The following is a 27449-nucleotide window of genomic DNA, read 5'->3' on the forward strand; positions in this document are numbered from 1 at the left end:
ATCTTTTATATCAGCCTCATATTCTGTAACCTTGCTAAATTTGCTGTTAGTTCTAATAACTTTTTTTGTATATTCCTTAGAATTGTCTACCTAAACACAAGCATGTTATCTGAGAATAATGAGATTTTTTTACTTGTTTCTTTCCAGTCTATATCCTTTTATTGTTTCATTGCACTGGGTAGGATTTTCAGTACAAAAGTGAATAAATGTTGAGATTTGACAATTTTGCATTGTTCCCTATGTTAGGGGAATGTGTTTGATCTTTCACTATTAAATAGGATATTGGCTGTAGGTTTCCAACAGATGTCCTTTATCAGATTGAGAAAGTTTCTTCTACTCATAGTTTACTGAAAGCTGTTTGATGAATGGGTATTGTAAGTTTTCCAAATGCTTTTTCTACATCTATTTAGATGATCATACTGTTTTACTCCTTATTTGCTTAATGTGGTAAATATTTTTTAATGTTAAACCAAACTTGCATTCCTAGGATTAACATTATCCTAATATATGATCTTTTTTACATATTGCTGGGTTTCATTTACTAAAATTCTATTTAAAAGAATATTGTGGCCGGGCGTGGTGGCTTACGCCTATAATCCCAGCACTTTGGGAGGCCAAGGTGGGTGGATTACCTGAGGTCAGGAGTTCAGGACCAGCCTGGCCAACACAGTGAAACTCCATCTCTACTAAAAATACAAAAATTAGCTGGGCGTAGTGGCGGGCGCCTGTAATCCCAGCTACTTGGGAGGCTGAGACAGGAGAATTGCTTGAACCTGGGAGGCTGAGGTTGCAATAAGCCCAGATCATGCCATTGCACTCCAGCCTGGGCAACAAGAACGAAACTCTGTCTTCAAAAAAAAAAAAAAGAATATTGCTCCACAGTTTTCTTGTAATGTTTTTCTGGTTTTAGTATCAGGATAATGCTGGTCTCATAAAATGAACTGAGTAGTGTTTTCTCCTCCTGTATTTTAAGAAAGATGTTTAGGATTGGTCTAATATCATTAGGTAATGTTTAATAGTATTGTTCGGGTCTTTTAAATTTTTGCTGATTTTCTGTTCAATTGTTCTATCAGTTACTGACAGAACAGTGTTAAAATCTCCAACTATAATTGCAAATTGGTCTAATTCTCCTACCAGTTCCGCCAGTTTTTGCTTCATTTATTTTGTACTTAGGTTAGGTTTATACACATTCGGAATCATTATGTCTTCTTGATGAATTCACCCTTTTGCCATTATGAAATGTTCTTCATTTCTACTAACAACCTTGTCCTTTGTCTCATATTAATGTAGCTATTCCAGCTTACTTATGATTATTGTTTTCATATCTTTTCCTACCCTTTTACTTTTGACCTGTATTTAAAGTTCATGTCTTGTAGACATCATATAGTAGGCATCTTTTTTATCCACTCTGTCTCTACTTCTTAATTGGAGTATTTAGATCAGTTATATTTACTTCTATTTTATCTAGTCTGTATTATTTCATCCAGTATTTTTTTCTTTTTCCTTTTCAGACAGAGTCCCGCTCTGTCACACAAGCTGGAGCGCAGTGGCACGATCTTGGCTCACTGCAGCCTCCGCCTCCCAGATTCAAGCGATTCTCGAGCCTCAGCCTCCTGAGTAGCTGGGATTACAGGAGCTGCCACCACACCTGGCTGATTTTTATACTTTTAGTATAAGAGACCGGGTTTCACCATGTTGGCCAGGCTGGTCTTGAACTCCTGACCTCAAGTAATCCACCCGCCTCAGCCTCCCAAAGTGCTGGGATTACAGGCGTGAGCCACCACACCTGGCCTGATCCAGTATTTTTTTCATTTCAGACACTGTATGTTTCACCTCTACAAGTTCCACTATTTCATTTTTTCCTCTCATTTTGATCATATTTTCCTTTAAACCCCTGTGCACATTTCTAATAGTTATTGTACTATCCTTGTCTGCTCATTCCATGCTCTTGTCATTTCTGAATCTCCTTCTAATTGACTGATGTTTCTTCTGGTCAAGTGACATTTTCCTACATTTTTTTTCTCTGAATTATTTTTCTCTGCAGCTTGAAGTTATTTAGATGTGCTTTAAAGCTTTTTCAGGACAGATCTAGGGTAGTCTTTATTCTAGGCCTATTTTAGCAAACATCTTCAGCATGACCATTCTATAACTGTATTAAATGCTCTGATTATTCAATGAGGTCTCTTCAGTGTGGTTGGTTGGAACATAAACGTCTCCCAGCCCTCTGAGCGCTCTGGTTTTTGCCTGGCCTATGACTTTCATTCTGTACATGCACACGTTAGTGTCATTCTGACACAAATTCAGAGACACTTCCGTGCAGATTATTAGGGTTCTTCCTATACACAGCTCTCGCACGCGCTCTACCTCCCCTCTCCATTCAGGGAAACCACTGTGCTTTCTTGTGCTGCCCCTCCCTACATTGCTGTCCAAAAATTGCTGGCAGCCAGAAAACGAGGAAAATTGTAGGACTCCTCCTTTTTGTTTCTCTGTTCTCAGACATCATGGTTCCATTCTGCCCGTTTTCTAATGTCTGAAGACTGTCATTTCATTGATTGTGTCCAGTATTTCAGTTACTTTTGGCTGGAAGGGAAGTTACTCCTGATTTTCCTGTTACTCCTTCATGGACAAAAACAGAAATCTTACTTCATTTTTGTTATCTTTGTTGTTTTGGAGTTTGTGTTTTATATGGGAGAGGGCTGTGTCTGAGGGAGCTGTAGTGAAGTGGGGACAGTGTTGGAGGGGCACCCAAGCCCTGTCTAACCTCTCGTGCTTCTCCTTTCTCCGCCAGGCGTCATTGCTGTGGTGATTTTCACTATCCTCTGCACCCTGGTCTTCCTGATCCGGTACATGTTCCGCCACAAGGGCACCTACCATACCAATGAAGCGAAGGGGGCGGAGTCGGCAGAGAGCGCAGACGCCGCCATCATGAACAACGACCCCAATTTCACAGAGACCATTGATGAAAGCAAAAAGGAATGGCTCATTTGAGGGGTGGTTACTTGGCTATGGGATAGGGAGGAGGGAATTACTAGGAAGGAGAGAAAGGGACAAAAGCACCCTGCTTCATACTCTTGAGCACATCCTTAAAATATCAGCACAAGTTGGGGGAGGCAAGCAATGGAATATTCTTGAGACTGATGACAAAAAAAAAAAAAAAAAAAAAAAAATTAATATTTCTTTATAGCTGAGTTTTCCCTTCTGTATCAAAACAAAATAATACAAAAAAATGCTTTTAGAGTTTAAGCAATGGTTGAAGTTTGTAGGTAATATCTGTCTTATTTTGTGTGTGTTTAGAGGTGTTCTAAAGACCCGTGGTAACAGGGCAAGTTTTCTACATTTTTAAGAGCCCTTAGAACATGGGTATTTTTTCTTGAGAAAAGCTGATGCACCTACATATGGCCCCCAACATTCTCTTCCTTTTGCTTCTAGTCAACCTTAATGGGCTGTTGTAGTAACTAGTTCGTGTTCATATACTATTTCCTTTGATGTCCTATAAGTTGGAAAAGAAAGGGGCAAAGAGAACCTATTATTTGCCAGTTTTCAAGCAGAGTTCAATCTATGCCAGCTCTCTGGCATCTGGGGTTCCTGACTGGTAACAGCAGTTGAAGCAAGAGAGTGCATGGCACCTGGTGTGTAACGACACAATCAGCACAACTGGAGAGAGGCATTAAAGAACCAGAGAAGGCAGTTTATATTGGGGTTGTTGGTTTTTCATTGAATTCTACAAGCTAATATTGTTCTAATATGTAGTCTTAGACCAATTCAATATCTGTAACTATCAGCTGCAATACCATGGTGACCAGCTGTTACAAAAGATTTTTTCCTGTTTTATCTGAAACATACTGGATTTATATATGTATAAGCGCCTCAATGGGGTATTAGAGCCAGATGTTATGATTTGTTTGCTCTTTTTCTTTTAAAGTTGTAGCGAACATATGGATAATTTCTAGTGAATGCATAAATTAGGTTGCGCTTCTTATTTTGCTTTAAGTCTCTGGTAGTTTTTCCACCCCTGTGATAAAATCCTAATAGACCGTGTCCTATAAATGGATGCAACACAATAAAGTTATTACGGCTGTTACTCTGGATGATATGGAAAACACTGCCATATTTTAAATCAACTACTCCACGTGTTTTTCCATGCAATCACACTGCTGTGATTCAGGGATCTTCTGAGATGGACACATTTGAACCTCAAGTTCCTCACAAACCTGGTACCTGTTGCTTCTCAGACGATGGACAAGTGTAGTTAGTCACACCTCTTAGTTTAATCTGAAACCTTGACCCAGTTGTGTAACAAATAACTCATTGATTATATTTAAAAATAATACACTTCATGTAAACAAATGGGGACAATGCATCCAAAAATAATCTTATTTTTTAAACAGATTATACAAAAATTATTTCTAGAAAGACTACCATTTGTGATCATTATATTTCAAGCCTCTTATACTTAATAAGCACTTTTTTAAAAATCTTGAGATCCCACCATTCTGAGGAATTAAATATGATCACTTTTTCCTTCTTTGCCTGGGAGAGGTTAAGAGGAGGTTTCAGAGGTATAGATGCTATTGTTCTGATGGCCCGGCTCAATAAAATGGAAATTCTAGTTGGTTAGAATAATGCATTTTTTTTTCAAGATTCTCAGTATGCCTAACTTATTGGGGCATGTCAGTTTCTTGGGTAATGGAAAACATTACCTAGAGTTGCTAGTGGCACATTACACCAGTACACAGCACATTCCAAAAGACACATTGGACCAGTTAATTCCCATGCAAGTCAAGGTAACAGAACAAAAGGGAATCCTGATGCCCTTTTACCGTTGCTGGTTGAGCTCAGGCACTGTCATGGACACCCTTAATTTTAAAAGGTTTTAATCATTCTTCTATAAAATACATTTAAAGTGGAAAAACATTTAATATCACTAAATATCAGAACAATGTAACATTTACAAATGAAATATTGAAAGCAAAGGCTGTTTTATTTAGCCAAGATGACTACCATTAGGAGTTACTGTATGTATTGTTGAACGCAAATTTTAAACATAACATTTTAAAAGTGTTTCTGATTTTTAAACCTGGTTTACAGGTATTACTCCTGTACTTACCAAATAACGCCCGATGGAAATTTATTATTTCTTGCAATTCCCACGATAGCTCTGTTCATTATGCATTGTCAACACTTTTCCTTTTTTCCCCAAAATGAGTAGGGGATTAAAGTCACCCAAAACAGCTTCTGCTACTAAAATGTTCTCATCCTTTCTCCTCCCGCAAAAGGTGAAAAATGAGATCCAATCCTCTCACCAAAATTTCAAACCTAGGACACTGGAATGACTGCAGGGATCAGTGGTTCTCCCATATCACCATCAATTAAGACATATAGGATACTCTCTCTCTCTCTTCAAGAGGGTTACAATATGGCCATCAGACAGGAAACCAAAAGGTGGATAAAGTATTAAGTAATTAAGTGCCAAATAAATGCTGGAAATCTTGACCTCTTCTTGGGATTATGAGTTTAACAAAAATCCCTACATCTGCTTATGAAGGCCATATCCAGTACATTTTAAGTGGTAAATAATATATTTATGTGAAGAAAAGGAATTAACTCTTTCTTCCAACTCTCTCCCTGGACAGCCTAACACAGTGCAGCCTCGATAACCATGACATTCCCACCCAAGCTCTCAGTGCCTAATCCTGCTTTGTCATTCACTTCTCACACAATCTTGACATCTTATATTCCAATACATTATCAAGCAAGCACAAGTATATTGGTAGTAGCCTCTTTAAATAATATGTATAGACAACAACAACAACAAAATAGGCTGTTCTAAAGTTTCAGGGAAAGTTAATGGCGGATTTAAGGTTGTGCAGGAAACATCTGTGTATGAAGCAAATATCGATGTTTTGGAAAGATAGGAGATGACTTTGAATGAATGCAAGGTTAGTGCGACTCTAAGCTCTCAAAATAGCAGACTCCCTAGAGTTCAAGAAAGCTGGTCCAGGAGGTTGAAAAAGTTGTTTTATTGTTAAATTATTTTCTGGCCCTTCTTAATATTTAAAAATATATTTCCCCTTGTGGCTTTCAACCAACTGCTCAAAGAGACTTGTTATGTGGAAGTTTTCATTAAAGAGCTGAAAACAAGAATTTAGACAGCCTTTACTAGAAAATGTCCTACTGCCCTGCATTTGACAAACAAGCATCCTTTACTAACAAGAACAGGAATTCAGAGGCACAAGAAAAAGCAATGGCATGAGCCAAAGAGTCTATCTTAATATTACTTTTGAACATCTGCTGAGCAGCCACCATATATGCAGGCTGAGAGCTGGGCACAGACAGAAGCCACTGGAAGCACTTCAGGAACAAGCACACAGCTATGGGACTTGAACATGCAAGTGTTCAGGTCGCGTCAAGAAGCTTTTCTTTCCTTCTATGATGCAATCTGTTCTTTTCGATCCTACTTTTTTCTCTCTTCCTCTCCTTGCCACACTATATCCTGCTCTTACGCAGCAAACTTTTTAATGGCCCCTTTATGTTTCATGCCTCCAAACAACACTGAATTTGAAACCCCCCCTTTTGGCTGGGCGCGGTGGCTCACGCCTGTAATCCCAGCTCTCAGGGAGGCAGAGGCGGGAGGATAGCTTGAGCCCAGGAGTTCGAGACCTGCCTGGGTAATATAGCGAGACCCCGTTCTCCACAAAAAGGAAAAAAAAAAAAAAAAAGAAACCCCCCCTTTTCTTTTCACCACTCTGTTGAGCAATTTTCCCAAAAAAAGGCAGCAATTATTAAACTTAATTCAAGTGAGCCAGTCAAAGATAGGTCCTAAATTGCTAGTCCCAATAGAACCACCTGATCCTAAACCAGTGAGAAACAAACAGTAACAATATCCGCCGCTGACTTCAGCTAAGAATCAAAGGCCCCTGCCCACCTCCCCCTCAACTTTTCTTTCTTTTGAGACGGAGTCACACTCCGTCGCCCAGGCTGGAGTGCACTGGCGCCATCTTGGGCTCACAGCAACCACCTCCTCCTCCCGCATTCAGGCGATTCTCCTGCCTCAGCCTCCCAAGAGCTGGGATTACAGGCACTCGCCATCACACCCGGCTAATATTTTTGTATTTTTAGTAGAGGCCGGGCTTCACCATGTTGGCCGGGGTGGTCTCAAACTCCTGACCTCAAGTGATCCGCCCACCTCGGCCTTGCAAAGTGCTGGGATTACAGGTGTGAGCCACCGTGCTGAGCCAGCCCCATTTTTTAAATGATGATTTGATAAGAGTGGACCCTGAGAATTAGCTGACAGCATCCCCTTTCTCTCTCCCTGCCTTGGTGTGACCCTCCCTGTGTGACCTTGGTTAAGTCCTCGAACTTTTGTCCCGTGTTTAAGATGGAGCTGTTTTACCTACTTCATAAGACAGTTGCAAGGTGCCATTGATTCTTGACTGCAAAATACCCTGAAACCCTTATATGAAGGCTTAAGTCAACGGAGCCTAGTGGAAGATTTGTGGCTTGTGGTTGAAAGTCACATCAAAAGACAAATGTGGCCACGTTCAGGAATTGGAGACTTACTGGCATGGCTCTACAACTGCTCAATTATTAATCATGCAGACTAACCTGTCAACACTGGGAGATGCAACATAGCAAAAGGACAGAGAAATTAGAATATTTTGTGCAGAAAGCCCTAAATTCTCACCTGAATGTAACTTATAGCTCCCTTACCTACTCTTACACATGCCTTCCCAATATGCTAGACTGGCTTATACATAGGCCAACACAAAATACAAACGTGACATGTTCATGTAGCCTAGTGGCTCGGTGCCTATTCTCCATGTATCTGCATGGTAATGTTGGAAACTTTAAGTACATTTCTTTCACAGCAGTTTTCTTCATAAGTGGTATATAAATCTCATATTCAATGAAATGGGGAAATCACGTTGAGAAGTTGGTTTGTTATCTCTCATTGAGCAAAGACTGGCAGGAGATAATAAAAATAAATATGGGCACACACGTATTAATATACAGCACGCATTTACAAGTTTATTTTCCAGATAAAATTGTGGTATAAGAACAGTTCTACCAAAACAGTCTGCACCATTTCCAAGTCTCAGTTAATTTACAGCAACTGCTGCTTTTGGAGATGGCTGTGAAAATATGGAAGTTCCTCTCAAGTAGGCAAAGAAACAGTTCTAGATTTACTGATTCTAAGTTTTATTTTGTCAAGTTTTTAAAATTTTCTCAGTGAGCATGGTGACTGCAGAGGTTAGCGTTGTGAAAAGCTGGGCTAAATATTCTTTCTGTAAAGTCCAATAGGATTCCATCCCTATGAAATAACACAAAATTTCACTCTCTAAAAGCAACAGCATGTAAACTAGAATGAAAAAAGGAAATTATGTACGTATGCCTAATATTCTTTGTGAATGTCTTTCATTTAACTAAAATTATATTAGAAACCAGATTGATAAATAAAAATTTCAACATAGTTTTAATTATCCTAAAAGTGATTCTTCGTGTTTTGAACCATTTGTTTCTCTTAACAGCAATTTCAACCTTCAGCAAAAGTAAGTTCCAAGCACTGAAATATAAGCCTACTGAGACTATCATCTTTCCACAAGCTGTGGAGATATAGTCACTCCTGAAAGACAGCTCTGATTTGGATATGTCCATGGTTAACCGTCTGCCACAAATACCTCCCTGTAAAAAGAGGAGTTTTTCTTGAGTAGCTTAGTGGACACTGACTTAGGTTAATTTACACACATCTTGATAAAATGTGGTTTGAGTTCAGTTATCTCCAGAATACATTCTGATGCTTATTTGGAATGAGGGAGTAACACTGGATAGTGGGCACATGGATCCAAGCCAGGGAACTAGACAACAAGGACTCGGCATGCATCAGAAGTGCCACTCTGTGTGCTTTTTAGATCTAAGTTATTACTCATACTCGCTAATTTTCTGCAGTGAGCAGCTCTATGCAAACCACCACCACCCCAAAGCCAAGGAAGCTGAGAGGCCAAAGAAAGAGGCTGAGAATCCAATTTCTCAGGAAGACAACGTTTCACAGGGAATTATAAACAAAGGCCATGTCTCAGGCACCCCACAAGACAGATGGTGAATGCCTGCACTGTTACGCCCCCACACCTCCTACTCCCTAGACCCAGGACTTATCCACCACAGGGAAAGGGTCTACAGACTTCAGAAGGGATGTGTAGGACAATTGCTTAAGGAGAGGGTTTACAGTAAGTATGATAACATCAGAGTTGTTTTCACCTAAGGGTGGGATTTATGGTTGTCTTAAGTGCTTTTACATAAGGAACCACAGAGAAAATAAAAACCTTAGAGGCATTCCTGGAGGAACTGGATCTAATCAGAACTCAACATAGCAGATTCACATCCAAGATGAAGTTGCTTTAGCCTCCACACTGGTCTTCAATGACCATGACTATTGGGAAGCCATTTCCTTTTAATCAATTATCAGTGAGGCATCTAAATGTATACCAAGTAAATGTGAATTCCAGTTAAAAGCCCAAGTCCTCTGTTCTTCAGCAATTCCCAAGGCCAATCAATAGCAACTGCACTGCAGTATGTTCAGAAAGCATCAAGTACCAAAAAGATTGGTCATGACTGCTTCGTGAATGTGATCCAACAGGTACAGAGAGAATGTCATAAAGTCCCTTGAGAAAAGAAAATCTGCACCATAAAAGTTCTTAACAAATTTTAAAAAGATGAGTCAGCAAGTTGAGGGTTTAACATCTCCAACAAAAGGTTTTGGCCACAATATGCTGACTTCCTTTCTCTGTGCTACCAACAATAAACTGTGTACATACAGGTGTTCCAGGAGGATAGCAACTTTATTTTGTACAAATAAAAGTCCTTCATATCCATGGGTTCTGCATGCACAGATTCAACTGGCCTCAGATCAAAAACAGTGAAAAAAATTGAAATTAACAATGCAAAAATATACAAATTTTTAAAAGTGTATAAGTGCTTCTCAATTTATGATGGAATTGGTTACATGCTGATAAACACATCATAAATTGAAAATATTGTAAGCAAAAGTGAGTTTTCCACTTAAGATATTTTTTATTTACCCTAGGCTTATCCAGGTCATAGCCCCATCCTAAGTCAAGAAGTGTACTGAATATGTATCACTTTTACATCATCATAAAATCAAGAAACCATAAGCCAAACCATCATAAATCAGGGACCTTCTGTAAAACTACTATATATATAGTATTTACATTGTATCAGGTATTATAAGTAATCTAGAGATTATTTAAATTATATGGGAGGATGTGCCTAGGTTATATGCAAATATGTACCATTTTATATAAGGGACTTGAGCATCCATGGATTTTGGTATCTACAGGGAGTCCTGGAACCAATTCCCCACGGATACTGAGGGACAACTGTATTTGTTTCATTAATGGGTGTGGGGGAGCAGAGAAGGGTAGGAGAGGAAGTTATAGGAAACTCACAGTCTTCGCAACTGGCAGACGAGGAGTTTGTCTCTGGTGCCTATGCCACCAGGGCCCTGAGTTTCAAGCAGGAAGTTATACTGAAGAAAATATGTCTAGTTTTACACTAGTTATGACATGGTATAACAGACAATAAAGTATAGAAAAGAGGAAATAACTGTGCTATTTTTCAAGAAGGGGTTTATGTCCTCCCAAAGGAACTTAGGTACAAAAGCTAACTCTTTAAAGAAAGTATTATGTGATAACCATTAGCATGTGTTTACCTTTTTTTGGTCACTTTGAAAACCATGAATTCAGTAAAACCTGGGCTGAATAATCCCTGCACCTGAAGACTGTTCTACCAGCAACCCCCTCTTGTTCAAACACACCCAACATACTACAGAGGACCACAGCTCAAAGCAGTTTTGCCACAAAAAATGCAAGTTTTCTTTTCTCATAATGTTTTCATGATCTTTCAATTCATCTTACTTCATCTTCTGGATAGATGGTAAGTAAATAAGTCTCTAGGGACAGGAACTAAACTCTATGCCAAGTCTTCACCAAAAGAAAGAAACAAATAGCTTATCTTTTTAAGTTCTCTGACCTAACACGAGAAAGTCATTTCTTTTAAAAATATAAATGTAAAATTATAAGATTTAAATTAAAACCTGGCAGATGAAACTCAGAAATGAACTTATTTTGTATTCACAAATTGAAAAGTGGAAGATAAAATTCTTAAGTCTAGGAAGGCTAAAATGGGATACAGGGGCAACATTTTAAGTCATGAAAGATGTAAAGAGGGAAAGTGCAAGCTTGCTCCCTAAGACCTCAGGGCTAGAAGCAACTTTTGAAGCCAGAAAGAGGGCACATTTAGGATAAATAAAAGAAAGAAACACTCCAAAGAGCACCTAGTGTGATTTGTTGCAGGTTAAAAAAATTAAATACAGACCTTTTTATATATAAATATATATATAAGTATGCATATATCTTCCCAAAATGGCTGAGATTATTTCAATAATTACCCTACCATATGGATTTCAAAGGGGAATCAAGACTATGGAATTCACTTAATAAATATTTACAGAATATCTTCTACATGCCTGGCACCATTTAAGACTCCAGGAATTGACTAGAAAACAAGACAGGCACATCCCTTCCAGTTAAAATTTCAGTTAATAGGAACAGAAAACCAAATACCACATATCTTCACTCATAAGTAGGAGCTAAATGATGAGAACACATGGACACACAGAGGGGAACAACACACACTGGCTACCTTTAGAGGGTGGAGAGTGGGAGGAGGGAGAGGATCAGGAAAAATAACTAATGGGAACTAGGTTTAATACCTGGGTGATGAAATAATCTGTACAACAAACCTCCATGACGCAAGTTTATCGATGTAACAAACCTGCACATGTACCCCTGAACTTAAAATATAAGTTAAAAGGATTTGCTGGCAAGGTGGCCGAATAGGAACAGCTCCGGTCTGCAGCTCCCAGCAAGATCAAAGCAGAAGACGGGTGGTTTCTCCATTTCCAACTGAGGTACCTGGTTCATCTCATTGGAACTGGTTGGACAGTGGGTGCAGCCCACAGAGGGAGTAGGGTGTGGTGTCACCAAACCTGGGAAGCACAAGGGGTAGGGGATCTCCCCAACCTGGGAAGCACAAGGGGTAGGGGATCTCCCCAACCTGGGAAGCACAAGGGGTAGGGGATCTCCCCCAGCCAAGGGAAGCCGTGAGAGACTCTACTGGGAGGAACGGTGCACTCCAGCCCAGATACTATGCTTTTCCCACGATCTTCGCAACTGGCAGACCAGGAGATTCCCTCTGGTGCCTACGCCACCAGCGCCCTGAGTTTCAAGCACAAAACTGGGTGATCGTTTGGGCAGGGACCAAACTAGCTGCAGTTTTGTTTTGGTTTGGTTTGGTTTTCATACCCCAGTGGCACCTGGAACACCAGCAAGAGAGAACCATTGACTCCCCTGGAAACGGGGCTGAAGTCAAGGAACCAAGTAGTCTGGCTCGACAGGTTCCACCCCCATGGAACCCAGCAAGCTACGATCCACTGGCTTGAAATTTTTGCTGCTAACATATCGGTCTAAGGTCAACCTGGGATGCTCGAGCTTGGTGGTGGGAGGGGCATCTGCCACTGCTGAAGCTCAAGTAGGCAGTTTTACCTTCACAGTGTAAAGAAATCCGCAGAAAGTTCAAACTGGGCGGAGCCCACTACAGCTGAGCAAGGCTGTTGCAGCCAGACTGCCTAATTCCTTCTCTCTGGGCAGGGCATCTCTGAATAAAAGGCAGCAGCCCTAGTCAGGGACTTACAGATAAAACCCCCATCTCCCTGGAACAGAGCACCTGGGAGAAGGGGCAGCAGTGGGCACAGCTTCAGCAGACTTAAATGTCCCTGCCTGACAGCTCTGAAGAGAGTAGTGGATCTCCCAGCACAGCATTCGAGCTCTGCTAAGGGACAGGCTGCCTCCTCAAGTGGGTCCCTGACACCCGTGTATCCTGACTGGGAGACACCTCCCAGTAGGGGCCGACAGACACCGCATACAGGAGAGCTCTGGCTGGCATTTGCCGGGTGCCCCTCTGGGACGAAGCTTCCAGAGGAAGGAACAGGCAGCAATGTTTGCTGTTCTGCAGCCTCCACTGGTGATACCCAGGCAAACAGGGTTTGGAGTGGACCTCCAGCAAACTCCAGCAGACCTGCAGCAGAGGGGCCTGACTGCTAGAAAAAAAACTAACAAACAGAAAGGAATAGTATCAACATCAACAAAAAGGATGTCCACTCAAGAGACCCCATCGAAGGTCACCAACATCAAAGACCAAAGGTAGATAAATCCTTGAAGATGGAAAGAAACCAGCACAAAAAGGCTGAAAATTCAAAAAACGAGAACGCCTCTTCTGCTCCAAAGGTTCACAACTCCTCACCAGCAAAGGAGCAAAAGTGGACGGAGAATGAGTTTAACGAATTGACAGAAGTAGGCTTCAGAAGGTGGGCAACAACAAATTCCTCCAAACTAAAGGAGCATGTTCTAACCCAATGCGAGGAAGCTAAGAACCTTGAAAAAAGGTTAGACAAATTGCTAACTAAAACAACCAGTTTAGAAAGAACAAAAATGACCTGATAGAGCTGAAAAACACAACACAAGAATTTCGTGAAGCATACACAAGTATCAATAGCCGAATCGATCAAGTAAAAGAAAGAATATCAGAGATTGAAGATTAACTCAATAAAAAAACGTGAGAAGACAAGACGAGAGAAAAAAGTGAGAAGAAATGAACAAAGCCTCCAAGAAATACGGGACTATGTGAAAACACCAAATCTACATTTGATTGGTGTACCTGAAAGTGACAGGGAGAATGGAACCAAGTTGGAAAATACTCTTCAGGATATTATCCAGGAGAATTTCCCCAACCTAGTAAGGCAGGCCAACATTCAAATTCAGGAAATACAGAGAACACCACAAAGATACTCCTCGAGAAAAGCAACCCCAAGACTCATATCTTCAGATTCACCAAGGTTGAAATGAAGGAAAAAATGTTAAGGGCAGCCAGAGAAAAAGGTCAGGTTACCCACAAAGGGAAGACCACCAGACTAACAGCGGATCTCTTGGCAGAAACCCTACAGGCCAGAAGTGAGTGAGGGCCAATATTCAACATTCTTAAAAGAATTTTCAACCCAGAATTTCATATCGAGCCAAACTAAGCTTTGTAAGCAAAGGAAAAATAAAATCCTTTACAGACAAGCAAATGCTGACAGATTTTGTCACCACCAGGCCTGTCTTACAAGAGCTCCTGAAGGAAGCACTAAACATGGAAACGAACAACCAGTACTAGCAGTTTTGAAGCGTTTCTCGTGTCTCTATCTCCTTCAGTTCTGCTCTGACCTTAGTTATGTCTTCTGCTAGCTTTTGAATTTGTTTGCTCTTGCTTCTGTAGTTTTTTTGTTTTTTTTGTTTTTTTGTTTTTTTTTTTTGAGACAGAGTCTCGAATTGCAAAGACCATCTATGCAATGAAGAAACTGCATCAACTAACAGGCAAAATAACCAGCTGGAATCATAATGACAGGATCAAATTCACACATAACAATATTAACCTTAAATGTAAATGGGCTAAATGCCCCAATTAAAAGACACAGACTGGCAAATAGGATAAAGAGTCAAGACCCATGTGTGGGCCAGGCGTGGTGGCTCACGTCTGTAATCTCAGCACTTTGGGAAGTCAAGGTGGGCAGATCACGAGATCAGGAGATTGAGACCATCCTGGCTAACATGGTGAAACCCCATCTCTACTAAAAAATACAAAAACAAAAAAAATTAGCTGTGTATGGTGGCGGGTGCCTGTAGTCCCAGCTACTCAGGAGGCTGAGGCAGGAGAATGGCATAAACCCGGGAGGCAGAGCTAGCAGTGAGCCGAGATCATGCCACTGCACTCCAGCCTGGGTGACAGAGCAAGACTCCATCTCAAAAAAAAAAAAAAAAAAAAAAAAAAAAAAAAAAGACCCATCAGTATGCTGTATTCAGGAGACCCATCTCACGTGCAAAGACAAACATAGGCTCAAAATAAAGGGATAGATGAATACTTACCAAGCACATGGAAAGCAAAAAAGCAGGAGTTGCAATCCAAGTCTCTGATAAAACAGACTTTAAACCAACAAAGATCAAAAGAGACAAGGCCATTACATAACGGTAAATGGATCAATGCAACAAGAAGAGCTAACTATCCTACATATATATGCACCCAATACAGGAGCACCCAGATTCATAAAGCAAGTTTTTAGAAACCTACAAAGATACTTAAACTCCCACACAATAATATTGGGAGACTTTAACACCCCACTGTCAATATTAGATCAACAAGACAGAAAACTAATAAGGATATCCAGGACTTGAACCCAGCTCTGGACCAAGCGGGCCTAATAGACATCTACAGAACTCTCCACTCCAAAACAGAATATACATTCTTCTCAGCACCACGTCGCACTTATTCTAAAATTGACCACACAATTGGAAGTAAAACACTCCTCAGCAAATGCAAAAGAATGGAACTGATAACAAACAGTCTCTCAGACCACAGTGCAATCAAATGAGAACTCAGGATTAAGAAAGTTACTCAAAACTACACAATGACGTGGTAACTGAACAACCTGCTCCTGAATGACTACTGAGTAAATAACGAAATGAAGGCAGAAATAAAGATGTTCTTTGAAACCAATGAGAACAAAGACACAATGTACCAGAATCTCTGGGACACATTTAAAGCAGTGTATAGAGGGAAATTTATAGCACTAAATGGCCACAAGAGAAAGCAGGAAAGATCTAAAATTGACACCCTAACATCACAATTAAAAGAACTAGAGAAGGCCGGACACAGTGGCTCACACCTGTAATTGCAGCACTTAGGGAGGCCAAAGCAGGTGGATTACCTGAGGTCTCGAGTTCAAGACCAGCCTGGCCAACATGGTGAAACCCCATCCCTACTAAAAATACAAAAGTTAGCCGGGCATGGTGGCACACACCTGTAATCCCAGCAACTCAGGAGTCTGAGGCAGGAGAATTACGTGAGCCTAGGAGGCTGAGGTTGCAGTGAGCCAAGATTGTGCCACTGCACTCCAGCCTGGCCAACAGAGCGAGACTCTGTCTCAAAAAATAAAAAATAAAAAAATAAAAAAAAAACTAGAGAAGCAAGAGCAAACAAATTCAAAAGCTAGCAGAAGACACAACTAAGGTCAGAGCAGAACTGAAGGAGATAAAGACACAAAAAACCCTTCAAAACATATGAATCCAGGAGCTGGCTTTTTGAAAAGATCAGTAAAATAGACCACTAGCCAGACTAATAAAGAAGAAAAGAAAGGCCAGGCATGGTGGCTCACACCTGTAATCCCAGCACTTTGGGAGGCTGAGGTGGGCAGATCACAAGGTCAGGAGATCGAGACCATCCTGGCTAACACGGTGAAACCCCGTCTCTACTAAAAATACAAAAAATTAGCCGGGCGTGGTGGCAGGCACCTGTAGTCCCAGCTACTCGGGAGGCTGAGGCAGGAGAATGGCATGAAACCGGGAGGCGGAGTTTGCAGTGAGCCGAGATGGCACCACTGCACTCCAGCCTGGGCGACAGAGCAAGACTCCATCTCAAAAAAAAAAAAAAAAAAGAAGAAGAATAAAAGAGAGAAGAATCAAATAGACACAATAAACAGTGATAAAGGGGATATCACCACCGATCCCACAGGAATACTAACTACCATCAGAGAATACTATAAACACTTCTATGCAAATTAGCTAGAAAATCTACAAGAAATGGATAAATTCCGGGACACACACACCCTCCCAAGACTAAACCAGGAAGAAGTTGAATTCCTGAATAGACCCATAACAAGTTCTGAAATTAAGGAAGTAATTAATAGCCTACCAACCAAAAAAGTCCAAGATGAAATGGATTCACAGATGAATTCTACCAGAGGTACAAAGAGTTTTCTTCTGAAACTATTTCAAACAGGAAAAGAAGGAATCCTCCCTAACTCATTTTACGAGGCCAGCATCATCCTGATACCAAAACCTGGCAGAGACACAACAAAAAGAGAGAAAATTTCAGGCCAATATCCCTGATGAACATCAATGCAAAAATCCTCAATAAAATACAGGCAAACCGAATCCAGCAGTACATCAAAAAGCTTATCCGCCACGATCAAGTCTGCTTCATCCCTGGGATGCAAGGCTGGTTCAACATATGTAAATCAATAGACATAATCCATCACATAAACAGAACCAATGATAAAAACCATATGATTATCTCAATAGCTGCAGAAAAGGCCTTTGACAAAATTCAACAGCGCTTCACACTAAAAACTCTCAATAAACTAGGTATTCATGAAACGTATCTCAAAATAATAAGAGCTATTTACGACAAACCCACAGCCAATATCATACTGAATGGGCAAAAACTGGAAGCATTCCCTTTGAAAACTAGCACAAATCAAGGATGCCCTCTCTCATCACTCCTATTCAACACAGTATTGGAAGTTCTGGCTAGGGCAATCAGGCAAGAGAAAGAAAGAAAGGGTATTCAATTAGGAAAAGAGGAAGTCCAATTGTCTCTGTTTGCAGATGACATGATTGTATATTTAGAAAACCCCATCATCTCAGCCCAAAATCTCCTTAAGCTGATAAGCAACTTCAGCAAAGTCTCAGGATACAAAATCAATATGCAAAACTCACAAGCATTACTATACACCAATAACAGACAAACAGAGAGCCAAATCATGAGTGAACTCTCATTCACAATTGCTACAAAGACAATAAAATACCTAGGAATACAACTTACAAGGGATGTGAAGGACCTCTTCAAGGAGAACTACAAACCACTGCTCAAGGAAATAAGAGACAACACAAACAAATGGAAAAACATTTCATGCTCATGGATAGGAAGAATCAATATTGTGAAAATGGCTATACTGCCCAAAGTAATTTATAGATTCAATGCTATCCCCATCAAGTTACCATTGACTTTCTTCATAGAAAGACTACTTTAAATTTCATGTGGAACCAAAAGGAGCCCACACAGCCAAACAATCCTAAGCAAAATGAACAAAGTGGCTGGGTGCAGTGGCTCACGCCTGTAATCCCAGCACTTTGGGAGGCCAAGGCAGGCAGATCACGAGGTCAGGAGTTCAAGACCAACCTGGCCAATATGGTGCAACCCCGTCCCTACTAAAAATACAAAAAGTAGCCAGGTGTGGTGGTGTGCGCCTGTAAGTGATCCCAGCTACTTGGGAGGCTGAAGTGGGAGAATGACTGGAACCCAGAAGGTGGAGGTTGCAGTGAGCCAAGATTGCACCACTGCACTCCAACCTGAAAGAGCAAGACTCCATCTCAAAAAAAAAAAAAAAAAAGAACAAAGCAGGAGGCATCATGCTACCTGACTTCAAACTATACTACAAGGCTACCGTAACCAAAACAGTATGGTACTGGTACCAAAACAGATATGTAGACCAATGGAACAGAACATAGGCCTCAGAAATAACACCAACCATCTAATCTTTGACAAACCTGACAAAAACAAGCATTGGGGAAAGGTTTCCCTATTTAATAACTTGTATGGGGAAAACTGGCTAGCCATATGCAGTAAGCTGAAACTGGATCCCTTCTTTATACCTTATACAAAAATTAAGATGGATTAAAGACATAAACGTAAGACCCAAAACCTTAAAAACCCTAGAACAAAACCTAGGCAATACCATTTAGGACATCGGCATGGGCAAAGACTTCATAATTAAAACACCAAATGCAATGGCAACAAAAGCCAAAACAGACAAATGGGTTCTAATTAAACTAAAGAGTTTCTGCACAGCAAAATAAACTACCATCACAGTGAACAGGCAACCTACAGAATGGGAGAAAATTTTTGCAGTCTATCTGTCTGACAAAGGGCTAATATCCAGAATCTACAAAGAACTTAAATTTACAAGAAAAAAACAACACCATAAAAAAGTGGGCAAAGGATAAGAACAGACACTTCTCAGAAGAAGACATTTATGCAGCCAACAAACATGAAAAAAAGCTCATCATCACTGGTCATTAGAGAAATACAAATAAAAACCACAATGCAATACCATCTCATGCCAGTTAGAATGGTGATCATTAAAAAGTCAGGAAACAACAGATGCTGGAGAGGATGTAGAGAAACAGGAACTCTTTTACACTGTTGGTGGGAGTGTAAATTAGTTCAACCATTGTGGAAGACAGTGTGGTGATTCCTCAAGGATCTAGAACTAGAAATACCATTTGGCCCAGAAATCCCATTACTAGGTATATACCCAAAGGATTATCAATCATTCTACTATAAAGACACATGCACACGTATGTTTACTGCAGCACTGTTCACAATAGCAAAGACTTAGAACCAACCCAAATGCCCATCAATGATAGACTGGATAAAGAAAATGTGGCATGTAAACACCATGGAATGCTATGGAGGCATAAAAAAGGATGAGTTCATGTCCTTTGCAGGGACATGGTCGAAGCTGGAAACCATCATTCTCAGCAAACTAACACAGGAACAGAAAACCAAACACCACATGTTCTCACTCATAAGTGGGAGTTAAACAATGAGAACACATGGACACAGGGGTGGGGGGAATCATACACTGGGGCCTGTCAGGGTTGGGGTCTGGGGGAGGGATAGCATTAGGAGAAATACCTAATGTAGATGACGGGTTGATGGGTGCAGCAAACCACCATGGCACATGTATACCTATGTAACAAACCTGCATATTCTACACATGTACCCCAGAACTTAATATATAATTATATATGTGTGTGTGTGTGTGTTTGTTAAAAAATAAAATAAAATTCTAGTTAAAAGTGCAGCTCCTCTGTTCTTCAGCAACCCCCAGGGCCAACCAAAAGGCAGTGTAGGCTGGGCGCAGTGGCTCACGTCTGTAATCCCAGCACTTTGGGAGCCTGAAGTGGGTGGATCACTTGATATAAGGAGTTTGAGACCAGCCTGGACAACATGGTGAAACCCCGTCTCCACCAAAAACAAACAAACAAAAAATTAGTCGGGCATGGTGTGGGCTCCTGTAATCCCAGCTACTCTGCTACTCTAGAGGCTGGGGCACAAGAATCACTTGAACCCAGGAAGCGGAGGTTGCAGTGAGCAAAGATCGCGCCACTGCACTCCAACCTGGGCGACAGAGTGAGACCCTGTCTCAAAAAAACAAAAAGGTCGGGGGGTAGTGTAGGAGCTGATTAAAATCAGCTTGGTTGAGGGGCACGAGTGAGGGAAGTCCATCCAGACTCCAATCTACAGGATCCCTGTTCTGCAGCAGGTCTCCCTCCTGCCTTGAACTCACCAGGAACTGCACCTGTCCTCCTGAGGGGTCATGGCTAACACCTCCAGAGGAAACTGAGCTCACAGAGGGAAAAGGAAACACCAGGCATTTGGGAAAGGCAACTGCTAGAAATGAAACACACTGAGCAGCCAGTACTTGAAATGGCATTAGGGGAGAGAAGAAAAAGTCTAAACAAGTGTAAAAATATCCTCCCAGAAGAAAAAATATTCAACAAAGCAAGAAACAGCAGTTGGAAAGAAGAATCAGATAAAACACTAAAAAATGTAGCTGAAAGAAACTCAAAAGATACAAAATGTGCACAGCTGAATAATTATTGTACAGTCTATAAGCGTTGGTGGAGAATGTGGGGATAATGAACTCCCTTTTACTCTCTGAGAGGGAAAGTAAATGGTTTATAACCATTGAGGAAATTCATGTGGCAGTGTTAAGTAGAATTTTATATAGAGACACATATGTACACATAAACACACCCACATACACACACACACACACACACGCATACATATGTTGCAACTTAATGAACCCACTGCTGGGTAAAAGTCATGTTTGAGGCTGCTCACCTCGGTGGTGAGTATAGCAGTGATTTGAATCTAAGTACAGCATCATGGTATTTTTCTTTTTCTTTTTTTTTTTTTTTTTTTTTTGAGACAGACTCTTGCTCTGTCACCCAGGCTGGAGTGCAGTGGTGCAATCTCGGCTCACTGCAACCTCTACCTCCCGGGTTCAAGCCACCTCCTGCCTCAGCCTCCCAAGTAGCTGGGATTATAGGCAACCGCCACCACGCCCAGCTAATTTTTGTATTTTTAATAGAGATGGGGTTTCACCATATTGGTTAGGCTGGTCTCGAACTCCTGAACTCAGGTGATCCACTGGCCTCAGCCTCCCAAAGTGATGGAGTTACAGGCGTGAGCCACCATACCCAGCCAACATCATAGTTTTTCAAACTCTGCACTACCACTTACTAGCTTCTTGATCTTTTTTGGCTTTATTTCTTCTGTCAAATGGGGATAATAATGGAACTTACCACATTAGGTTATTGTAAAGATTAAATTAGTCAATACCTATAAAGTGTTTAGAACAGTGCCTGACATTGTAAGCGCTCCATAAATTATAGCTTTAAAAGAATCTTTTTTAATAAACAGAAACCCAACCCTAGGGTAATTCCTCAGAGAAATTCCTGCAAAGGTCCATAAGAGGAAAGGTATGAGGACACACATAGGATTGTCAGTGATAACCGGGAGTTGTAGACACCCAAGGTTTATGTAAAAATAAGCTGGACATGTGCTATGCAAAATCATACAGAGGTCAGAAGCCATTAGAAGTAATAGATACATACACAGAAATATTAAATCCTCTATCTTAAAAATACAGTACAAAGTGAATAAACCAAGCAACAAAAAGTCATAAAATAAATTGTTAAAAATTAAAAACATACATAGAACTATAGATACCTGAATAATTTATGACATGCATATGTACACACCGTTCTGAAATATGTTATATATAAAATAAAATATTATAGTCATTATCTAGAAGGGAAAAGGAATGGGAGTGGGGTTGAGATATAAATAAAATAAAGCGAGAGACCTTGTATAGATTATTGATAAAATGCCATATTCTGAAGAGTATCATCAACTCGACTCCTAGCCCCTTAGGGGAACTGAGAGAGAGAGAGAGAGAGAGAGAGAGCGAGAGAGCGCGAGAGCGCGCACAAGACAGAATACAAGAGAATACAAGAGGCTGGTTGCAGGTAGCACAACTAAATCAGGAATGCAAAGGGTAGAGGCATGGATGTATGGTAGGAAATGTAACAGCTAATACAGTCAATCAATCAATCAATATTAGTAAATGGGCATAGACAATGTGAAAGGAGAGCTTGACAGCAGAGCATTTCTGTTCGTTTCAATGCAATAATGTTCCTCATATTACAGAACTGAAGCAAATTAAAGGACCAAGGTCAGAGGCTTTCCCTCCCATTCTGCAAAGTAACACACACCAAACCCTTTTCAAGGATGTGGAAGGGAAATGATGCCTCACTACCCCTGAATGCAGTTTCAGAGAAACTATCGCTACTCTGAACTGGCCTGAACATGACTTTGCTAGAGAGTTTGACTTCTAATTCATGGAGGGAATAACATACATTAAATGTGCAATAATTTTTTTAACTAGTGTTGACATGAGATTTAAGATTGCTGTATATATCTAGTTTATTACTTCTGACTTCTGCATGGTTGTCCACAGCCTTCTGCTGGCTTTTCTGAAGCTCGGCCAGGGCGCAGATGTCACCTATTATAAACCTCATTGTAAATTAAATGTTCCTGGTTAAATCACAGATCTTGCTAGAAGCACGCCCTGGGCTTTGTGAAAAATACAAGGAGTTGCTATAATGTATTTCTGAGTGATCAAGTTATAACTCCTCTAAATTAAATTTACAGAGCTCATTCGCTTTTATTCCAGGCAGTAACCATGGCATTCGTGTTAAATCATTACAAGTGCAGCAGATATATTGACTACTGCCAGGCCTGTCATTACGATTCTCAGTTTAAGCACTGCTGGAGCGAACTCTAAAGTTTAATTAGTATCCCCGTCTGGTGTTGTAAAACACAAGTCCGGACATATGGGAAAGAAAGATGAGTTAATGTGAATCATCTTGAAAACATGAAACCAGCAGACAGAGCAAAGCAGATAGCTGAACTCGTTCTGAATCAAAGTTACTTGCCTTGACGTCTGTGCTGCATTATGTAATTGGGTTGGGAGAAAATAGTCACTTAATCTTCTCAAGAAGACAACTATTTTCTGGGACAACGGAGGAGGAAGAGCAAATAGCAGTCATTGGGTCACGCGACAAAGTGACTCGGACACACGTGGATTGCTGCATTGGCCGTCTGCAGACACAGTCACGCACAGAAGCTCCGAGGGACGGGCCCCTGGAGAAACCAACCAGCTGTCCTCCATGCCACCAACTCTAAAAAGGGGTGAGGTTGACACCTCAGGTGTATCACAGGCATACTTTGGCACCCTACGCTCTTAAGTCTGTTACCAAAACACCAAGGGTTCAGTCTAGGTCCTGCTGTTCCCTGCACAGAAAGCCAATCGCTGAGATGATCATTCTTGCCAAGGAAGAAGACAATAATCAGGTGCTACAGCTGAGAAAATGAGAGATCAATCTCTCTGACCACTAAAATTAGTAGTTTATATAGAAGGGAAGAAATGTAAAAACGTACATAATTTCCTGGCCTCCTCCAGCCCAGCATCCTTCCCTCCACCTGGCCTCAGCAACTTCTTCCACAGGTTTTTTCCATAGCAGGGAAGAAATGTAACAATGTATGAGAAAACAGGAACTCCAGAGGAGTAAAGAAGCAATCATGATGAATAAGAGGCCTGGAGTCTCACTGGATGCAAAGATCTGGTGAGTTTCAGTTCTCTGATACTTTTTCAGAGGCCTGGGGGTCCTTTCCTAAGGAAGGAACTCAGATAAATACTAAGTTTCAAGCTTTAAGACCAAGAGGGTCCATTTCTATGTTAAATAAATAAATGAATGTCTGTGGAACTACTGGGTCAGTTTCAAGTCCTTCATAAATTAATCCACACTTGAAAAAATGTAATCGTATTTCCTGTTCTTACCACCTCTAGGACGGACTTCATGAGTACATCCCAAATTCCACTGGGAAACGGAATTTGCTTAGCTTTCACAGTGACCAGCCAGCACAAAGGAAGGGAAACTGGATGGCACCAAAGAATGTCCCACCAAAGTTCCATGCAGAATGCTCAGCCTGACATCTCCAGCCCCAGGTCCCCTCTCTGCCTCCCTCCCTCCTCTGCAGGTGCCATAACTCCAGGGTGCAGGGGATGTCCTCACCACGTCCTGATCCTCACTGTGGATCCGCTCAGTCAACTCCTCTCACCTGATCCATTCTCCCCGGACGCCCCCTGCTTCTCATCCTTTCAGCAGAGCCTTAGAAGCAACCCTCTAATCACTGAGCACTCCGTCAGTGTTCTCTGAGCCTGCCTGGCCCTTTGCTTGACAGCTTTTCCTCATTGTGACCACCTGTGCAGTATCTTCACTTCCCCAGCACCTGCAGCCTGGGACCAGGCAGGCTCTGCCCTTCACCTTTTCCAAACTTCCCATCTCCCACAGCCCTGCTTGCTCCTCCGTTGGAGCCCCAGCTATTAGTCTTCCTTGATGCTAACCAGGCCTGGGTAGAGTTTGCAGGACCCAGTCCAAAATGAACAAGTGGCTGACAGAAACAAGGGAGTCGGTCTCCCCTTCCCAGGGCCTGCCACCCAAACCCACACGGAAAGAGAACCAAAGGGACTGCAACCTCTGCACCCATGCACTTGGCACCTAGATAAGGGGATGAGCAAGAACCCTCGATCAGGTTCCTGTCAGCACACCAGGAAGAGCCAGCGTGGGGACGGGGTGGCCATCACCTACCCTCACCTGGAGATGCCACAGCCAGTGCACCTGGCTCCACTGTTTCCACGCCTGCACTCAGTCCCCGATGGGGCAGAGAGCGAGGGTGAAACACAGACACACAGACATCACCCCTCCATAACACATCCTGTCGCGGACTCGGGCTGAGGACAGCCAGGATCCTGGGGCGGGTGGGCAGGGGGAGCGAGTCAGACTCAGGCACAGGAGGCAGCTAAGAACAGTCCTTGAGAGGCCCTGGGAGGCAGACAGTGCAGGAACAGAGACTCTAAGCCCCAGGCATGCTCCACTGTCCATCTGACCTTCCTTGGAAAACACACGCTCTAAGATAAAATTAGAATTTCAAGGGGCAAGCATGAAACCTCTGGGCTCAGTGACCCACGCAGGCCAACCTGAAGATGACACCAACTCACCCGTCTCATAATTTCCTGGCCTCCTCCAGTTCAGCATCCTTCCCTCCACCTGGCCTCAGCAGCTCCTTCCGTAGGCTTTGCTCTGGACCCTGTCACCCTGAGGAGAGCCACAGCTCAAGGCAGAATCCTGAGCTTAGGTGCTCCACCCAGCCAGGCGAGGCGGAGGCATGGAGTTCCACTTACTGTGGTGGCTGAGGCCTGAGGCAGGAGTGAAACGGAAGAGTTCCTGGACTCTCTCACAGGACTTGCAACAAGGGTGTGGCCTGTTTGCTTGGCCGCCATGTGTTCAAACCCCTTGCAGGAGGGGGAAACGCGCACAGACAGGTGCAGAAGCCGGGACGAGTGCTTCTGGGCTCCGTCCCCATAGTAGTGAAACAGAAAAAGTTCCCTTGTCCCTCTCACAGGGCATGTGACGGGGAGTGGCTCACTTCTTCAGTGCCCCAGTGCTCAAACCTCTAGGGGAGCATACGGAGTGCAGGTTGTGGGGCTGCGACCTCACGGCGGTGTGTAGGGATGAATGTTTATAGCTCCTAAAGCCCCAGTGGGCGTGTGTTACAGCGCACGCTTTTAATTTAGCCATCTGCAGGTGGCTTGTGTTTGCTCAATTAGACTCCCTTCCTTATCACAAGGACAGAGGGATTTCTGTATCCCGGGGTTTCTTGCCTTGGCGTACTGGAAGAATTGGATCACACATGGGCTTGGAGAATGAGTTCAAGGTTTTATTGTGTAAAAGTGTTATGCCCAGACCGTTTGTTCCCCAAAGAAGACCACCAGAGTCCAGTGTCAAAGCCAAGCGGCAAGGATCTTTACTACAAGTTCGAACTTGGTCCCTCCATTCCACAGGATACAAGAGGGCCCCGAACAATGCGAGCGTTTGCTTTTTATAGCCCGAAAGTTGCAGGGGAACAAAGAAATTCTTTTGGCTCCCGCGCTTTCAGTAACCTTGAACGGCTGTCTCCTTATCCGAGACTTTCCAGGTGGTGTTTGTACTGGGCTCAGGGAGTTTTGAGCCCGGGGCTGAGGAATGTGCCCAGCTCCTTTCAAAAGTAGCTCTCAGCAGATGGGTGAGCCAGAAGGGAGATGGTTTTCCCCTGGAGATGGGCAGCTCAGGCCCAGGCTCTCCTCTGGCTGCCCCAGCCAAACTCTGCATCGTTCTGCTGGTTAATGGCCTGCCAGCGTGCTGGCATCTGTTGGTGTGCTCTTCCGCCAGAGTGCTCCCCTCGATGTCCTCTCAACGTCCAGCCACTTGTGTCTTTTTCCACCAATGTGTTCCTCACAATGTCCAGCCACTTGTGTGTCTGACTACTAGGGTTTCAGGGGTTTTTATAGGCACAGGATGGGGGCATGGCAGGCCAGGGTGGTCTTGGAAAATGCAACATTTGGGCACAAAGACAGACGTGCCTGTCCTCACCTAGGTCTGTGGGGATAGAGCCCTAGCCAGGGACCACGCCCTCCTCTACCCAGCACTTCCCTTCCCCACCTTCCATATCATTTAAAAGCACCATGCTCTTCCCTTCCCAGCACTCCCGTTTCAGTAGCATCTAGGGGAGTGTTACAATGAATACTCTTAGCAGTTGCCATCCCCAGACAGTTGAGTGTTAACCAGTTCAGTGGAAAGTCAGACAGCCTTTTACACTCTGCCCTCTTGGTACCCAGGTCCTTGTCCGGTATCCAGGAAAAATCAGATCACGTGAACTTGAAGGATGGTGAATGCAGGGATTTTACTGAGTGATGCATGTGGCTCTCAGTGGGATGGATGGGGAGCTGGAAAGGGGATGGACTGGGAAGATGACCATCCCCTGGAGTTTGGCCATCCCACAGTGAATCTCCTCTCTGACCATCCCCAGCCTAACTCCTCTTGACATTCAGACACGCCTTCTCTTCTCTCCTTTGCTGTACTGCTGTGCTGCCCAGCCACTCTTCTGCTCATGGAGCCTGGGGTTTAGGGTTTATATGGGTACAGGATTGTAGGGGAGCATGGCGGGCCAAAAGTCAACATTTGGGCGTGTAAACAGGAATGCCTGTTACCATTTAGTAGGGTCACGGGTTTCCAGGCTTGAGGGTGGGGCCTTCACCAGGGAACTGCCGTCTTCTACCCAGTATTTCCCTGCCTCCTGTCCATATCAGGAGGACCACTTGAACCCGGGAGTTCTGGGCTATAGTGTTCTATGATGAGGTGTCTGCACTAAGTTGGCATCAATGTGGTGACCTCCCGGGAGTGGGGACTGATGGGTTGCCTAAGGAGGGGTGAACTGACCCAGGTTGGAAACAAATGAAAAATTCCTGGGCTAATCAGTAGTGGAAT

At 42.5% G+C, this 27449-nt stretch overlaps 2 protein-coding genes across 10 annotated transcripts in view; one reads left to right on the plus strand and one right to left on the minus strand.

Annotated features, from left to right (window-relative positions):
• Window positions 1–3979, plus strand: part of CNTNAP2 (contactin associated protein 2) — a 2249322-nt gene extending 2245343 nt beyond the window's left edge. The window contains exon 24 of the mRNA XM_001094652.5: window positions 2789–3979. Coding sequence (XP_001094652.1) covers window positions 2789–2988 — 200 coding nt within the window. The 3' untranslated portion in view covers window positions 2989–3979. The remainder of the gene's footprint in view (window positions 1–2788) is intronic.
• Window positions 1–25994, minus strand: part of LOC144340010 (uncharacterized) — a 59297-nt gene extending 33303 nt beyond the window's left edge. For 6 of the 9 annotated variants that reach the window (XR_013415687.1, XM_077997636.1, XM_077997632.1 and 3 more), the window contains exon 1: window positions 25328–25994. Coding sequence is in view for 7 of the 9 variants with exons in the window: in XM_077997636.1 (XP_077853762.1) it covers window positions 25328–25426 (99 nt within the window). In the remaining 2 variants the exon portion in view is untranslated. Of the gene's footprint in view, window positions 1–25144; window positions 25283–25327 lie in introns of those variants that run through there. The other 3 variants (XR_013415688.1, XM_077997635.1, XM_077997634.1) reach the window with 2 other exon arrangements.
• Between the last annotated feature and the right edge of the window lie 1455 nt (window positions 25995–27449).

This window comes from Macaca mulatta, chromosome 3, assembly GCF_049350105.2.
Source record: "Macaca mulatta isolate MMU2019108-1 chromosome 3, T2T-MMU8v2.0, whole genome shotgun sequence".
NCBI classification, from domain to species: domain Eukaryota; kingdom Metazoa; phylum Chordata; class Mammalia; order Primates; family Cercopithecidae; genus Macaca; species Macaca mulatta.